Source organism: Chelonia mydas, chromosome 13, assembly GCF_015237465.2.
Source record: "Chelonia mydas isolate rCheMyd1 chromosome 13, rCheMyd1.pri.v2, whole genome shotgun sequence".
Lineage (NCBI taxonomy): Eukaryota > Metazoa > Chordata > Testudines > Cheloniidae > Chelonia > Chelonia mydas.
Window position 1 is genome coordinate 37,045,986 of NC_051253.2, and position 18,512 is coordinate 37,064,497.

The 18,512-nt window shown below is 42.6% G+C and overlaps 2 protein-coding genes across 2 annotated transcripts; both read right to left on the bottom strand.

The window, feature by feature from the left end:
- Window positions 1-322: 322 nt before the first annotated feature.
- On the bottom strand, window positions 323-16,013 carry LOC119563628 (olfactory receptor 6C4-like). Its single transcript, XM_037877069.2, has 2 exons — window positions 15,967-16,013; window positions 323-1,335 (listed from the first exon to the last, which is right to left on the bottom strand). The coding sequence occupies exon 2, from the start codon at window positions 1,324-1,326 to the stop codon at window positions 445-447; it is 882 nt and encodes a 293-aa protein (XP_037732997.2). The 5' UTR covers window positions 1,327-1,335; window positions 15,967-16,013; the 3' UTR covers window positions 323-444.
- Window positions 6,828-7,784, bottom strand: LOC102931132 (olfactory receptor 6N1). The gene has a single exon (XM_007052875.2). The coding sequence runs from the start codon at window positions 7,782-7,784 to the stop codon at window positions 6,828-6,830; it is 957 nt and encodes a 318-aa protein (XP_007052937.2).
- Window positions 16,014-18,512: the final 2,499 nt, after the last annotated feature.

Genomic DNA, 18,512 nt, shown 5'->3' on the forward strand with positions numbered 1-18,512 from the left:
AACATATCATACAAACACTGCTCCCTAAAGGAAGCAGCAGCAAGTATCAGTCCTAAAATTCAGTGAAATCCGTGTCTGCCAAAGTTTTAGGCCAGGATTTTCAAAGAAATGTGAAGGAATTAGGTGACACAACTTCCAGTGAAGTTTAGGTGTTTAACTCACTTCAACTGCTTTGAAATACCACCCTAAGTAACCCTCCAAAGTTTCTGGAAAATTCAAGCATGGAATACAGTGCTCCTAACCCCTAAAGTCCCTTTTAAAAATCTCAATCTTATTTTACAACTGCAAAGATCAAAATTAGCTGATTGGGGAGAGGTGCCAGTCTTCCAGAATCTCCTGCTGTAGGTCACTGATAGAGATCTGTTAATTTTACAGTCTGAAGTCTTGCAAAAGACAGAAACTTACTGAGAGCCTTTCTCAGGGCCTCATTGACCTCTTTGTTCCTCAGACTGTAGATGAGGGGGTTGACCGTGGGAGCAGGACAGAGTAGAAGACAGAGAATACCTTGTGTAAGTCCTTTGAATGGTGGGCAGTTGGAACCATGTAGCCAATAATCAGAGTCCCATAAAGTGTTGTGACAGTGACAATGTGAGAGGAGCAGGTAGAAAATGCCTTTTGCCTCCTGGTGGTGGAAGGAATTCTCAGGATGGTGTTGAAGATGCAAACGGACGCCAATGTGAATAAAAATGGGACCAGTGACCTGATGGAGGAGAGCGTGAAAATCGTGAGTTCTAGAAGCTGGGTATCACTAAAGGACAGTTTTATGGTGGGTGAGGAATCATACAAGAAATGGTCAATTTCATTGGAGTCACAAAACTTTATTTTAGTCATTAAAATGATTACTATGATGCTGCCCAGAGAGCCACTTGTCCAGGAACAACCCACTAGCTGGAAACAAACACTGCTGTTCATCAGAGTGGCATAACGGAGTGGATTGCAGATCGTTAGATACCGATCATAAGACATCACTGCTAGCAGATGGTATTCTGTGGCTGCTAGGATACCAAAACAATAAAATTGTGTCATGCAGCCACTAACAGAAATGATTCTGTCCCCAGTGAGGAGACTGGCCAGCACCCTGGGCAGGATGGTGGAGGTGTAGCAGATCTCCAAGCAGGACAAGTTCCCCAGGAAGAAGTACATGGCGGTGCGAAGGTGCTGATCAGCCACATCTAGTACAACAATGAGGATGTTCCCGGCCATGGTCACCATGTAGATTGCTAGAAACAGCAGACAGAGAAGAATCTGAAGTTCAGGGAGATTCCCAAATCTCAGGAGGACAAATTTCTCCATGGACATTTGATTTCTACAGTCAGCATTTGCCATGGGATGTATCTAGGAATGAAGCAAATTCGTTAATATATTTTAAAGATAAACTCAACTATATGCTTTTCACCAAATTTCATCTGAAATCTATAAATCCAAAACTTTTTTTAAAATCAGAACACGTTTCGGTTTTGAGCAGCTTTTGGCTGAAAATATTTAGTGCTTTGAGAAATATGTTTGCATTCAGTTCCTGAAAAAACAAAACACCCACCTCCACCAAAAAACAATTTTCAGGTTGTGACTTTTTCAGTGAAAAGTCAACATTTTCCATGGGGTTATACCAGTCAGCTCTGTGTTTTTGGGGAACCAGGATGTAGTATGTAGCCTGTCTGACTCATGAAAGACACCCCCCCACACCACCAGTCTCTTGTTGAACCAAAATCGATCAGAGAAAAGGTTTGCAGAGAACAATGAAGGGTGGATGGGAGACACACCTAGACCCCTCCTGACAAGGGTGAAAAGATTAAGACGTCTCCATTTGCATACAGAATGGAAAACAGAGACAACTCCCCTAGCCTCATCTGCATGAAAGATGGGACAGGGAGACATCTCAATTTGCATACAGAATGGAAAACAGAGAACCGCGCTGAACTCTGGGATCAGAAAAATTGGGATGCACTGCATCATGGGGCTCTCTGCTCCAGATGTTAATGAACCGACACCTGCACACACCCAGCTCAGCAATTATCAGACCAATTCTAGTAATAAATCCTTGATTGATATCCAAAATACTGAAGCAGCCTAATTGCATTGTAAGCTCCCTGGAAGAAAACACCACCCATAGCCAAGACTGATCAGCTTCTATTATCTAGCCTAAAGAAAACCCTTAAGTCATCAGTTTACCCATAAACAAATCTAGTGATCTCCCTTGAACCATTGTATTTTCTCTACTAAAACCCCTACCTATGCCCAAGTAAGTGTTCTGATGCTTAGATCCAAACTATGCATCAGTTCCATGGGACTCCATCTTCTCCTGACTGATCGTGCTGGGGGCTCTGCCTGTCTCCAGCACTCAGGACCCAGAGCTACCACCATCACCTGGGAACCCCGACCAGTTCAAACCTCATGGAATGGGTGAGATCACCCTCTTTCTCTCTGGTTTCAGAGTAGCAGCCATGCTAGTCTATATTCGCAAAAAGAAAAGGAGTACTTGTGGCACCTTAGAGACTAACAAATTTATTTGAGCATAAGCCTTCGTGAGCTACAGCTCACTTCACTGGATGCATTCAGTGGAAAATACAGTGGGGAGATTTATAACATAGAGAATATGAAACAATGGGTGTTACCATACACACTGTAACGAGGGTGATCACTTAAGGTGAGCTACTACCAGCAGGAGAGGGAGGGGGGGAAACCCTTTTGTAGTGATAATCAAGGTGGGCCATTTCCAGCAGCTGACAAGAACGTCTGAGGAATCATAGAATCATAGAATATCAGGGTTGGAAGGGACCTCAGGAGTTCATCTAGTCCAACCCCCTGCTCAAAGCAGGACCAATCCCCAATCAAATCATCCCAGCCAGGGCTTTATCAAGCCTGACCTTAAAAACTTCCAAGGAAGGAGATTCTACCACCTCCCTAGGTAACGCATTCCAGTGTTTCACCACCCTCCTAGTGAAAACGTTTTTCCTAATATCCAACCTAAACCTCCCCCACTGCAACTTGAGACCATTACTCCTTGTCCTGTCCTCTTCTACCACTGAGAATAGTCTAGAACCATCCTCTCTGGAACCACCTCTCAGGTAGTTGAAAGCAGCTATCAAATCCCCCCTCATTCTTCTCTTCTGTAGACTAAACATTCCCAGTTCCCTCAGCCTCTCCTCATAAGTCATGTGTTCCAGACCCCTAATCATTTTTGTTGCCCTTCGCTGGACTCTCTCCAATTTATCCACATCCTTCTTGTAGTGTGGGGCCCAAAACTGGACACAGTACTCCAGATGAGGCCTCACCAATGTTGAATAGAGGGGAACGATCACGTCCCTCGATCTGCTCGCTATGCCCCTACTTATACATCCCAAAATGCCATTGGCCTTCTTGGCAACAAGGGCACACTGCTGACTCATATCCAGCTTCTCGTCCACTGTAACCCCTAGGTCCTTTTCCGCAGAACTGCTGCCTAGCCTTTCGGTCCCTAGTCTGTAGCTGTGCAATGGGTTCTTCCATCCTAAGTGCAGGACCCTGCACTTATCCTTATTGAACCTCATCAGGTTTCTTTTGGCCCAATCCTCCAATTTGTCTAGGTCCCTCTGTATCCTATCCCTGCCCTCCAGCGTATCTACCACTCCTCCCAGTTTAGTATCATCTGCAAATTTGTTGAGAGTGCAATCCACACCATCCTCCAGATCATTTATGAAGATATTGAACAAAACCGGCCCCAGGACCGACCCCTGGGGCACTCCACTTGACACCGGCTGCCAACTAGACATGGAGCCATTGATCACTACCCGTTGAGCCCGACAATCTAGCCAACTTTCTACCCACCTTACAGTGCATTCATCCAGACCATACTTCTTTAACTTGCTGACAAGAATACTGTGGGAGACCATGTCAAAAGCTTTGCTAAAGTCAAGAAACAATACATCCACTGCTTTCCCTTCATCCACAGAATCAGTAATCTCAGCATAGAAGGCGATTAGATTAGTCAGGCATGACCTACCCTTGGTGAATCCATGCTGACTGTTCCTGATCACTTTCCTCTCGTGTAAGTGCTTCAGGATTGATTCCTTGAGGACCTGCTCCATGATTTTTCCGGGGACTGAGGTGAGGCTGACTGGCCTGTAGTTCCCAGGATCCTCCTTCTTCGCTTTTTTAAAGATTGGCACTACATTAGCCCTTTTCCAGTCATCTGGGACTTCCCCCAGGAACAGTGTGTGTGTGTGTGTGGGGGGGGATAAACGTGGGGTGAAGGGTTCATGTTTTGTCCATCCACCTGGAAACAGTCAGGGCACACCCTGACTGTTGTGTAGGAGCAACACATTGCTCCGTCCAAGGACGAGGACCAGGTATGAACCCTGGGAAGTTAATTAAAGGACAGTAATCATGGGAAGCCTCTCAGGACTGGGCTCAAGGCCCGAGAGCAAGGAATGCAGTAGATAGAAATTGGTAAATAAGAATGTTAAACAAAGCCAGTGTATTCCTTTTATCTATTGGAGAATGTAATGCGCGGGGGGAGAGAGAGAGAATAAAGGGGAAGGTGGAAAGCTGACAGGCAGAGAGAAGCCCATTAGCAGACCAGCCTGCTTGCTTGCTAAAAGCTGTGTTCTGTCTTGTCATTGAACCGCCACACCTGGGGAAATAGTTTTACTTTGTGTAATGACCCATCCACTCCCAGTCTCTATTCAAGCCGAAGTTAATTGTATCCAGTTTGCAAATTAATTCCAATTCAGCAGTCTCTCCTTGGAGTCTGTTTTTGAAGTTTTTTTGTTGAAGAATTGCAACTTTTAGGTCTGTAATCGAGTGACAAAAGAGATTGAAGTGTTCTCCAACCAGTTTTTGAATGTTATAATTCTTGACATCTGATTTGTGTCCATTTATTCTTTTACGTAGAGATTGTCCAGTTTGACCACTGTACATGGCAGAGGGGCATTGCTGGCACATGATGGTATCTATCACATTGGTAGATGTGCAGGTGAGCGAGCCTCTGATAGTGTGGCTGATGTGATTAGGTCCTATGATGGTGCCCCCTGTGTAGATATGTGGACACAGTTGGCAATGGGCTTTGTTGCAAGGATAGGTTCCTGCGTAGTGGTTCTGTTGTGTGGTGTGTGGTTGCTGGTGAGTATTTGCTTCAGGTTGGGGGGCTGTCTGTAAGCAAGGACTGGCCTGTCTCCCAGGATCTGTGAGAGTGATGGGTCATCCTTCAGGATAGGTTGTAGATCCTTGATGATGCGTTGGAGAGATTTTAGTTGGGGGCTGAAGGTGATGGCTAGTGGCGTTCTGTTCTTTTGTTTGTTGGGCCTGTCCTGTAGTAGGTGACTTCTGGGTACGCTTCTGGCTCTGTCAATATGTTTCTTCACTTCAGCAGGTGGGTATTGTAGTTGTAAGAATGCTTGATAGAGATCATGTAGGTGTTTGTCTCTGTCTGAGGGGTTGGAGCAAATGCGGTTGTATCGTAGAGCTTGGCTGTAGACAATGGATCGAGTGATGTGGTCTGGATGAAAGCTGGAGGCATGTAGGTAGGAATAGCAGTCAATAGGTTTCCTGTATAGGGTGGTGTTTATGTGACCATCGCTTATTAGCACTGTAGTATCAGGAAGTGGATCTCTTGTGTGGACTGGTCCAGGCTGAGGTTGATGGTGGGATGGAAATTGTTGAAATCATGGTGGAATTCCTCAAGGGCTTCTTTTGCATGGGTCCAGATGATGAAGATGTCATCAATGTAGTGCAAGTAGAGTAGGGGCGTTAGGGGACGAGAGCTGAGGAAGCATTGTTCTAAGTCAGCCATAAAAATGTTGGCATACTGTGGGGCCATGCGGGTACCCATAGCAGTGCCGCTGATTTGAAGGTATACATTGTCCCCAAATGTGAAATAGTTATGGGTGAGGACAAAGTCACAAAGTTCAGCCACCAAGTTTGCTGTGACATTATTGGGGATACTGTTCCTGACGGCTTGTAGTCCATCTTTGTGTGGAATGTAGGTGTGGAGGGCTTCTACATCCATAGTGGCTAGGATGATGTTTTCAGGAAGATCACCGATGGATTGTAGTTTCCTCAGGAAGTCAGTGATGTCTTGAAGATAGCTGGAAGTGCTGGTAGCGTAGGGCCTGAGAAGAGAGTCTACATAGCCAGACAATCCTGCTGTCAGGGTGCCAATGCCTGAGATGATGGGGCGTCTTAAGTGATCACTCTCATTACAGTGTGTATGGTAACACCCATTGTTTCATATTCTCTATGTATATAAATCTCCCCACTGTATTTTCCACTGAATGCATCCGATGAATTGAGCTATAGATCATGAAAGCTTATGCTCAAATAAATTTGTTAGTCTCTAAGGTGCCACAAGTACTCTTTCTCTCTGTTTTCCTTTCTACCTCAGGTATTAACCTTTAATAATGTATGTTATGTTGGTTTAGCCCTCCTTGTGTAGTTATCACTATTGTTCAATAAATAACTTTTATGGTAAAGCTGGTTGCTTCTCTCTCTCTCTCTGAACTTTACTCTTTTGTATTTTTGTCTTCCCACATTTACTCTGAGAATACAGACTAACACGGCTGCTACTCTGAAACCTGTCATTATGCAAGGCACTGAATTTAGCTGTATGGAATGGAAATCTATCAACTTCATGAGAAAACTCATACAGAAACTACAATCCATCGGTGATCTTCCTGAAAACACCATCCTGAAAGCCCAGACAGAGATGGTGCTTATTTCAGTGGTTTCTTAAGAATGAACCAAAATTGCCAAGACTATGATAGGGAACAAGACATTGATTAATTGCCTTTCAGATTCAAAAACACAGCTCAGGGTATCATGTTTTAGTGTAACTTAAATGAGTTAGCTCAGTGTCACCAAATTCTCACAAAAGCCACAACTCTATTGAGAGATTTCCTCAAAGCCTCCTTGACCTCTTTGTTTCTCAGGCTGTAGATGAGGGGGTTGAGCATTGGAGTCAGGACTGTGTAGAAGACAGAGAACACTTTGTTCAGATTTCTCAGTGTATGTGTTTTTGGTACGGCATACACCATGATTAGGGTCCCGTAGAAGGTTGTAACTACAATCAGGTGAGAGGAGCAGGTGGAAAATGCCCTTTGCTTCCCAGTAGTGGATGGGATTCTTACGACAGTGGCTATGATACAGATATAGGATGTCAGGGTTAATAGAAATGGGGGAAAGATATCTATGGAAGCAAAACAGAAAGCAACAAGTTCTATCAAGTAGGTATCACTGCAGGACAGTTGGACCACTGGGGTAAAGTCACAAAAGAAATGGTCAATTTTACTGGGGCCACAAAAAGTTAATTGTGACATCAAACATATGAATATGGTGACAACCACAAAGGCAATGATGCAAGACCCTGCTGCTAACCGGAGGCAAAACTTGCCATTCATAACAGTTCCATAATGCAGTGGTTTACATATAGCTAAATACCGATCATAAGACATCACAGATAAGAGGTAACATTCTGCAGCTGCCAGGCCACCAAAGAAATAATACTGTACAAAACAACCACTAACAGAAATGGTTCTGTCCCCAGTCAGGAGACTGGCCAACACCCTGGGCAGGATGGTGGAGGTGTAGCAGGTCTCCAAGCAGGACAAAATCCCCAGGAAGAAGTACATGGGGGTGTGAAGGCACTCATCAGCCACAACTAATGCTGCAATGAGGATGTTCCCCGCCAGGGTCACAATGTAGATCAGTAGAAAGAGCAGGAAGAGAAAGCTCGTCGGTTCAGGGAGGTCTCCAAATCCCAGGAGGATGAATTCCTTGACAGCCGTTTTGTTTCCTAGTTCTGTGTCTGCCATGGGTTCTACCTTGGAAGAGAAAACAAACTGAACTGGCAGTTGAAGAACATCAGGGTACTTTTCAATGTACTGTTTCTATTTCATTGCACAAATGCTGAGTCCTCTACTTCCCCTTCTGGTGATGTGTCCATATCGCTGGTGCATCTCTGACCTTCTGCTTTGGATAATGCACATTCTAGTTTCCCACCTTCTCCAAGAGATCAACAAATTCTCTACCAATCCATACCCCTGACAGAACTCTGAAAGTTTAATTTTATAAATCCTCAATGGTACCCTAAACTCCGAATACTTTACAGCAGAAATAATCTCCTAGGCTGGGGCTTCACTTCTTATCATGTTTTTTTTTCTTGTTTCATAAGATAGACATTTACCATTATGAACTAATAACCCCTAATGTCACCCATTCTTTAAAGGAGGGTCAGACACAATTCTTCTAAGAGTTGTCCTCTCAATCCTGATTTCTTTCTTTATCTCCCTATCTCTCCCTTTTAATATATTTGTTTTTCTCTTCACCATTTTTGAAGTGTTGAACATCATTATACTTAGGCATTATAAAATGGAACACACTGAAGAAGATCAGAGGAGTGTTTTGTTCAGTGTCCCATCCCTCACAATGTCAACAGACATTTTCTCCCAAGGAAATGCTGGTTTTTAGTTGAAAAAAAAAGTTAAAACCTCAAAACATTTTTAAAAAAATATTTATTTGTCAGTTATTTTTGCTTTGGCCACTGAATTGGCTGAAAATTACTGAACATTTTTCAACACCAAACAAAAACATTTCCTGTTTTTGCCTGAATGTGTTCTCTCTTATTTTGTGTTCTTGGCATTTCATGTAAAAATGAAAGAATTTTGCAGGAAAGCAGAGCCTTTTGGTGAAAGCCATTGTTTTATCAAAATCTCAAATTTACAGAAAACTTTGCATGGAAAGTTTTGGACCAGTCTTAATATCAACACAAGACTTGGATTTTGATTTGAATAATCAGAATATGTCCAGGTACATTACATAATCTATAGTTTCATAAGAGAAATAAATACCTTTGTTTCAGGGCATAAAGCAATGAATATCTGTCTGGGATAATACAGAAATGTGTTATATAATTCCTTTGCTTCCTCAGAAGCATTTGATATTGACCACTGTCAAACAGAGTCTATTGATTATATGGACCACTGAATTCCTCCATTCTGGATCCATTCCTATATTCCTGTCCAACTATAGGATCTTCCTCTTACTATGGTGGGAGAATTTTAGGATTTTGATTTGGTTGTGTCTCCATACCGTGGTCAAGAAGGGACCATAGATTTTGGATGTTCTGCCTGAAATATGTTCAAAGCATCCGGTTTTCAGAAAGTGCATCTTTGAGTTGTCTCAGTTCAGCCTTCTTTATATTTAGGTACCACAAAATGGTTAGACAATTTTGAAATTCTTGGCCACTGCCCTGAGAATAACTCCATTACTTCCAGTGTGAATGCAAGGAGAAATGAGTCACCCCTAATTCACACTGATTTAAATGAGAGAACCTCATGTATTGATTTAAATGGGATTACACCAAGTCTGCTATTATAGCTAGAGTTTTCAGCTCAATGTTCTGGATTAAAAAAAAATATTTGGACTCTGCAGGAAGTCTATAGTGACAGAAAGAGAGAGAAAAAGGGGGGAGGAGAAAGGTATATGGAAATGGTTAGATAGATAAATAGATAGATAGATAGATAGATAGATGAGGTGTATTGGGAAAGAAAGAAAGAAAGAAAGAAAGAAAGTCCTATCCCCATACACATCTATCTATCTATCTACCTATCTATCTCTGAACCCTTCTGTATTTTTTCAGACCTTCTTAACATGTGTATCTTCTTTTAATTCAATTTCATATAATAATGGAATTACTCCTCATTTTAGTGTGGTCTATGGAATTATTCAGATCAGTCAATTATTCACATTCATCAACATTCCCAGTAATTCCGGAGAAGAAGAAGCATGATAAGACATAGTTTTGACACAGCACATTGAATATTCCTAGCCCGTTAAAGACCATTCTTCCCCACCACCCCAGTGAGGTGGCCGGAGTACGGTGCACAGAAGCTCATGTTTGCCACTTCAAAATCCCATGATTTAATTGAAACAGAAATGGTGGAAATGTTTTACCTTTAAATCTGTTCTAAGTGAGGCTGATTTTCAGATACTGCCCCTTTTCACAGTGATTCAGAGACCAGGATACTGGTTCCGCAGTTTATCTTCTACCATCATCTGCTTCACGTTCTTTAACAGTGCCAGGAAAGAGATCTACTCCGAGTGTTCTATATGGTGCTATTTGCCTCATGCCCAGTTCCTGCAAGAGAGACCCTCTCAAGATTTCGCTTTTATCCTTTCTGTGGGAAGGCGACATCTCCCTTGATGCTTACATTGATTAATGAGAAGGAAACCTCAGTAACATGCTAGCACTGTCGACGGTACAAACACCAGAGTGAATGGAGACAAACTTCTATCCTCCAAGGAAATGGCCTTCCTTACTACATGCAGGTGATGAGGTCAGTGGTCACCTCCAATTATGGTGCCACAGTCCAAGAAGAGATGCTTACAAGAAACCTATTGCAGATTTTCCCACCCAATCGCTGTTTAGGAGACTCTTTAAAAAAACAGAGTGGAGTCCCTCACCCATGTCTTCAGGGTGGCCAGAGAAAGGGAGGGTGTGACACCTGTTCATGTACTCAGTGTACAGTTCATGGTTGGGATTTTCCGAGATGCCGCTGACTTTCAAGTGGACCTGTGCTCTTAAATCATGTAGACACTCGTGAAAAGCCTAGCCTCAGGTCCCAGACTTCTATGGAGACACAAATGTCTACACACACACATCTTAGTGACTTCACATTTTTCGTTATCTAGGCTCTAATATGCCCATCAATGTGGCATCAGGGAGTGTCACACACATTCATGGATTTAGTCTCCCAGCATCCAAGTGCATCATTATGCACAAGGGAAACTGAGGCAAGGGGAGATTCAACAGCATCTCCAAGACACACAGTGAATGTGTGAGAGAGCCAAGTAGAGTCTTAGACTCACAGACTTTAAGGCCAGAAGAGATCATCATGATCATCTAGTCTGACCTCCTGCACATCACAGACCAGAGAAGCTCAGCAGCCCACTCCTGTAAGAGGCCCATAACCTCTGGCTAAGTTACTAAAGTCTTCAAATCATGATTTAAAGATTTCAAGTTACACAGAATCCACCATTTACTCCAGTTAAAACCAGCAAGTGATTATGTCCCAGGCTGCAGAGGAAGGTGGGGAAAAAAAACAACCCAAAATACCAAAATTAAACCAGGGTCTCTGCCAATCTGACCTGGGAGAAAATTCCTTCCGAACCCCAAATATGGTGGTCAAATAGACTCTGATCAGGTGGGAGAGACCCACCATCCAGACACCTGGGGAAGAATTCTCTCTAGTAACTCACAGACTATGTCAGAAAAAATGAGAGAGATTGGGTTAGTCTGACATGATTTACCTTCAGTAAAACCATAGTTTATTTGATCCCATTTGCAGTTTATCCGTATAACTTTAATTACCCCCTCTTTCAATATTTGTTCTAAGAGCTTGCAAACAATTGAGATCTAACTAACAGGCCTGTAGTTTCCTGAATCATCCCTCCCCCCCCCGCACCCCATTTCTTAAATATAGGTTCTATATTTGCAGTTTTCCAGTCGTAAGGTAAGATGCCTGAGTATCTCAAGTCTCAATGTCTTGATTTAAACTCCGAACCATCCACCCTTCGCTTGACTGAGGGTTTGTGCACTCCAATTTGATCTGAGTTCACAGTATGGTGGTGTGCGTGAGGCATGGAGGGTATCTAGCTGGTTTCCTATGTGCTTTTAAGCTGCTAAAGAACTGCCTTGACCGAGGTGGGTCTTTCTCTCTGCATCCAGTGGGAAAGTTGTAAGCTGTCTTTTCGACTCTGTCATGTCTCCCTTACCTCCAGACTGGCCAAGTGCAGTATGTTCTTGGGGTGCTAAGAGCCCCTCGGTGCCAACTGGCAGAGGAGCCACCCGACAGTCACTCATATTAGGCCTGACATACTCACTACACCTAACACTTTGTTGTCATTATTACCCCTTCACATAACACAAGACCCAGGGGTCACCCAATGAAAATAGTAGGCAGCCAGTTTAAAACAAACATAAGGAAGTAGTTCCTGGCACAAGACAGTCAACCTGTGGAACTCATTGCCAGGGGATGTTGTGAAGGCCAAAAATATGTCTGGGATTAGATAAGCTGATGGAGGATATGTCCATCAATGGCTATTAACCAGGATGGTCCGGAACACAACCCCATGCTCTTTGTGTCTCTAGCCTCCAACTGCCAGAAACTGGGATGGATCACTCGATAATTATCCTGTTCTGTTCATTCCCTCTGAAGCATCTGGCACCAGCCACTGTTGGAAGACAGAATACTGGGCTACCATTGTTCTCCCCCACTATGGCAGTTTTTATGTTCTTCTGTGATAATATTTATGTATAAAGAATGTCATGTGAAGTATCAAATGAAAGATGGTGACATGTTGGCCATTAATATCATTGAATTATGGATGGATGGATGGTGTGTAAAGAATAATCAATGTGTGCTGGAAATATGTTCCTGAAATGTGTTTTGGAGGAAGAGTTGGTAAACATGCTTGTCCTGGACAAAGGAATGTTGATTTGCCTGCGTCTCGACCGTAAATCAAGCAGGATGAGCCAGAGACAATGGGCATTGCATTTGTAAACCCCAGATATCAGGAGGTTGAGGAAACCGCATGGCACCAAAACACCAGAGGACATACCAGAGTGAGAACCCAGGGGGTCATCCTAACTCTTGAGACAAAGAAAATTAACTTTGGTGAATATAAGGAGAAACAAAAGGGCATCTTGTTATCCGTCACTGAGGGGGAAAAGAGGTCAGCGCTCTTTGCGTCTAGGAAACGCCGTTCCTCAGCCATGTGGGTTGGTGACGCTATGAAGCAGCTGTAGGGGAGAACAATGTCTTTGACAAGCATTATAACCTGTTGAGTTACATTTTCGTCATGAGAAGGCATGATTATATGTTTTGTTTTATTTGTCACCATTTTCTCTGTCTCTGATCTCAGTATCCCTGAAATGTCTGTTCTTTGTTAATACACTTAATCTGGTTTTATTATACATTCATCTCAGTGCTGTTCTACTAAAGTGAGGTGAGGTGAGATTGATGAGATTTCTTCTGGGCCACAGGTGCCGACTTCCTCTCTACCCCGGGGAAAGCTCAATCTCCCCCTCCAGCCCAAGCCCTGCCCCCACTCCACCCCTTTCCACAAACCCCCATCCCCTCCCCACCTCTTCCCCTCCTCTTTCCACCCCCTTCCCCAAACATGCCCCATCTCCGCTCCTCCCCCTACCTCCACGTGCCTCCTGCATGCCATGGAACATATGATCATGGTGGGCAGGAGGCACTGGGGGGGAGGGGGAGGAGTTGATCAGTGGGGTCGCCGGCTCGTGGGAAGTGCTGGAGGGGCAGGGAGCTAGGCTGCTGGTGTTTTTCCATAGGTGCTCCAGCCCTGGAGCCCCCACAGAATTGGTGCCTATTTTCCGAGCCCTAATTCAACTCAACTTCTCAAGAACTCAGTTTGATTCTAGCCTTTGTCACTCAGGTATTTTTATTTGGCATAGACTCAAACAGAGGGGGCGTGGATGTTGGATACATCACAGCGCCAAAGTTACATACAAACCCTTTTCCTTTATATACATTACACATAAGAACAGACATACTGGGTCAGACCAAAGGTCCACCTAGCCCAGTGTCCTGTCTTCCAACAGTGGTCAATGCCAGGTGTCCCAGAGGGAATGAACAGAACAGATAATCCTCAAGTGATCCATCCCCTGTCGCACATTCCCAGCTTCTGGTAAATTGCATTGAATTAATTTAAATTGCCTCACATTTTTGGCTTAGCTTGGTCATTTTACAGGAAACATCCCTGTGCAACACGTGTGAGTACCCCATAGACCAGTGGCTGGAGCACTTTGCTGTACTGTGATCAATCCAAATTCAAATACTTTCTCCCCATCAGGCAAAGGGAGGTATTGAACCTTGGTCTCCCACATGCCAGGTGAGTGCCCTCACCACTGATCTAAAAGCTCTAAAGAGTGCAGTGTCACCACTGCCAACTGTATTGTGAAAGGCATCCTTCGTTTCCTTTCCTTTGTGTTAAAAAGATCCCAGAAATGAAATGAAGTGAAATGAAAGACACATTATGTTTCACTCAAAACTAAATTTCTATTGACATTTTCAATGCAACATTTTCTGGCATTTTTTGATGTCCTTTGACTCAAATTGAGATTTTTAATATTATACCTGAGAAATAAAAAATCAGTTATACGCCCAGATCTAGTCTTAGCAACATTTCAGGATATCTTTTTGTCACAGTGGCATTCATTCACTGGACAGGTGATTTTTGCTGCGGGGCCCTCTGGTGGTTAGTATCATCTTATGTATTGTCATTGACCATGTGTCCCGTATGATTCTCTGGTCATGCCTGCAAGTTCCCGGTCTCATTTCAGAGAGGTCAAGGGATCAGATAAGTGTATGGAAAAGAAGTAGTTTGAAGTAAGAGTGGACAAGCACTCAGTCCTGAAGCTGGTGGATAGGAAACATTCATAGCAACCCTCTTATGATGAAAAAAAAAAAAATCCTATAAATTGCTCCTAATTAAACTTGAATGCTCAGATAGCATTCGAGGGACTACTACTTCTCCAGAGTGTCACTCACAAGGTCTAAACTCTGCTTTGTCAAAACTACTTGAGAAATTTGTAGCATGAAAGTACATTTACTGTTCAAATGTTTACTTCAAAACTATAACTCGATTAAAAAAAGAATGTGACAGGTTAATGGAAGATAGGTCCATCAATGGCTATTAGCAAAGATGGTCAGGGACACAACCCCACGCTCTGGTTGTCCCTAAGCCTCTGATTGCCAGATGCTGGGACAAGAGGACAGGGGATAGCTCACTCAGTAATTGCCCTGTTCTGTTCATTTCATCTGAAGCATCTAGCATCAGCCACTGCCAGAAGACAGGATACCAGGCTAGATAGACTATTGGTCTGACCCAGTATGGCCGTTCTTATGTACTTAGGGATCAAGTTTAAATGCAGGCATAAACATTTCCTGGCTTCCTAATTCAAAATCTGCTAGATTCTTTTCCCCTTAAACCACATATGATTGAGAGGAATAGTCTGAATTTCCTTTGGGAAGGGAAATATCTGAAAAAGTTGAAAACAACTATGAGTGAGAATTTAAAATGTGCTACTTTTCTCATACATTTGCCCAGGTGTTGCAATAATACTGTAACAAATCCATGCCAACCTGCTCTATGCTTCACCAAATAGTTCTTCGGAACTACAGAGCAAGAGCAGATAAGGGACTACATTGTCCTCCACAAGCAGGAACACTGTGTCCAGTTCTGGCATCGACATTTTTAAAGAAAGAAAGAAATGGAGTGGGTGCTGAGACCAGTGACCAAAAATTATTCAAAGGTTGGAGAAAATGCCGTGGAGTGAAAGACTTAAAGAGTTTAGTCTGTTTAGCTAATAAAATAGAAGACTGCAAGATGACTTGAATACCATGTGTCAAGGTTCCTTCCCCACTCTGAACGCTAGGGTACAGATGTGGGGACCTGCATGAAAACCTCCTAAGCTTACTTTTACCAGCTTAGGTTAAAACTTCCCCAGGGGACAAATTATTTTACCCTTTGCCCTTGGATTTCCACTGCCACCACCAAACTTTATCTGAGTTCCTGAAAAAACGGAGTTTGGACACGTCTTTCCCCCCCAAAATCCTCCCAACCCTTGCACTGCACTTCCTGGGGAAGGTTTAGTAAAAATCCTTACCAATTGGCACAGGTGACCACAGACCCAAACCCTTGGATCTTAGAACAATGAAAAACCATTCAGTTTCCTTACAAGAAGACTTTTAATAGAAGTAAAAAAAAAAAAAAGAATCACCTCCGTAAAATCAGGATGGTGAATACCTTACAGGGTAATTAGATTCAAAACATAGAGAAGCCCTCTAGGCAAAACCTTAAGTTACAAAAAAGACACACAGACAGAAATAGTCATTCTATTCAGCACAGTTCCTTTCTCAGCCATTTAAAGAAATCATAATCTAACACATACCTAGCTAGATTACTTACTAAAAGTTCTAAGACTCCATTCCTGTTCTATCCCCAGCAAAAGGAGCATACTGACAGACACAGACCCTTTGTTTCTCTCCCTCCTCCCAGCTTTTGAAAGTATCTTGTCTCCTCATTGGTCATTTTGGTCAGGTGCCAACGAGGTTACCTTTAGCTTCTTAACCCTTTACAGGCGAGAGGATTTTTCCTCTGGCCAGGAGGGATTTTAAAGGGGTTTACCCTTCCCTTTATATTTATGACACCACGTATAAGTACATTTCTGGGGAGACAACAAGAGATACTAAGGGGCTCATTAATATAGTGGAGACAGACAGAACAAGACTAATGGTTAGAAGCTGAAGCCAGACAAATTCAAATGAAAAATAAGGCACAATTTCTAGCAATGAAGAACATTAACCATTGCAAAAAAAAGACCAAGGAAAGTGCTGGATTCTCCATCCCTTAAGATCTTGGATGCATTTTTGGAAGACATGACTTAGTCAAACACAAGTTATGTTTAGTCGAATGCAAAAAATTAAAGAAAGGCAATGTAACTAATGCCAATCAACATGGGTTTATGGAAAACAGATCCTGTTGCACTAACTATCTTTCTTTGATGAGATTACAAGTTTGGTTGATAAAGGTAAGAGTAAAAAGAAAAGGAGTACTTGTGGCACCTTAGAGACTAACCAATTTATTTGAGCAGGAGCTTTCGTGGGCCAACTTGATGATCACTTTAGATAAGCTATTACCAGAAGGAGAGTGGGGTGGGAGGAGGTATTGTTTCATGGTGTCTGTGTATATAATAATGTCTTCTGCAATTTCCACAGTATGCATCCGATGAAGTGAGCTGTACCTCACAAAAGCTCCTGCTCAAATAAATTGGTTAGTCTCTAAGGTGCCACAAGTACTCCTTTTCTTTTTGTGAATACAGACTAACACGGCTGTTAATCTGAAAGGTAAGAGTGTTGACCATATATACTTAGAGTGAGGTAAGGCGTTTGACTAAACAATATTTTGATTAAAAAAACTTGAATGATATAAAGTTAACATGGCACACATTAAATGTTTTAAAAACCGGGTGAGTGGTAGGTCTCAAAATGTATAAACAGGGACTGATCATCGAGCATGTGTGTTCTCAGTGTGGTCCTGCAGGGATAGTTTCTTGGCCCTACACTATTTAACATTTTTATCAAAGAGCTGGAAGAAAAACATAAGCCATCGCTGATCAAATGTGAGGATGACACAGAAACTGGGAAAGTGGTAAATACTGAAGAGGACAGGTCATATGTTCAGAGCCATCTGGATCATTGGTAAACTGGGTGCCAGCAAAGAATCTGTGTTGTAATGCAGCTAAATGAAAACATATACAACTAGGAACAAAGAATGTGGGCCTTATTTACAGGATGGGGGACATGAGCTCCCAGTGTGCTGCTGTGGTCAAGAGAGCTAATATGATCATTGGATGCATAAACAGGGAAGCTTGAGTCAGAGTGGAGAGGTTATTTTTCCTCTGTATTTGGAACCAGGAGCTCAATCTATTTAGATTAACAAAGAGAAGGTTAAGGAGTCTATAAGTACCTACAGAGGGAACAACTATGTAACAGTTGGCTCTTCGATCTAGCAGAGAAAGTTCTAACAATGGCTGGAAGTTGAAGCTAGACAAATTCAGACTGGAAATAACTCATACATTTTTAACAGTGAGATTAACTAACCATTGGATAAATTTGCCAACTGTTGTGGATTCCCCATCACAATTTTTAAATCAAGATTTCATGTTTGGTTGTTTTTTCAAAAACAATCTGCTCTAGGAATTATTTTGGGGAAGTTCTCTGGCCTGGGCTGTACAAAAAGTCAGAGTAGATGATCACAACCGTCCTTTCTAGCCTCGGAATCTATAAATTTATAAGTATCAGAGGGGTGGACTGTGTTAGTCTGGATCTGTAAAAGCAGCAAAGAGTCCTGTGACACCTTATAGACTAACAGATGTATTGGAGCATAAGCTTTCGTGGGTGAATGCCCACTTCATCGGTAAATTTATAAATTGGTAATTTATAAATGTATAAGTTATTGGGCTCAACACAGGGGTAACTGGGTGAAATTTAGTGGCCTGTTATTCACCGGTTCTTTAGAAAGTCTTCCTAGTTTCTTTGGAAATCTCAGTCACAATGGGTCTATCTATAAACTGCTGGAAAGAATTTCCCCTACCAGAAGGCTTTGATTCAAATGTCAAGTAGCATATATAGAGACTAAGTAACCCAGTGTTGAATCAGGCCCACAATGTTGAAATATGCCTTAAAAGAAAGAGTCCAGAGTTTCTGTGAATCAGTGCATCTCCACTGGCCAGCTCAGTAAATCTAGGGTAATCAGAGACTCTGAAAAGTCCAGATAGGAGGGAGTGGGAAACATAGATGGCTGGTCAGGTTCTTTGGCCTGTGTCATGAAGACTAGATCAGAGTCCCTTCTGACCTTAAAATATGACTCAAAGACCAAAAAAATATTGACCCAAACTTTTATGCAGTTGCCCTGTTTTATTATTAGATTTGCAAAGGGAAGCCTGATGTAAT

What these genes read in the sequence shown, in the direction of transcription:
- LOC119563628 (XM_037877069.2), bottom strand. Translation starts at nt 1,326, where the DNA reads ATGGCAAATGCTGACTGTAGAAATCAAATGTCCATGGAGAAATTTGTC.
- LOC102931132 (XM_007052875.2), bottom strand. Translation starts at nt 7,784, where the DNA reads ATGGCAGACACAGAACTAGGAAACAAAACGGCTGTCAAGGAATTCATC.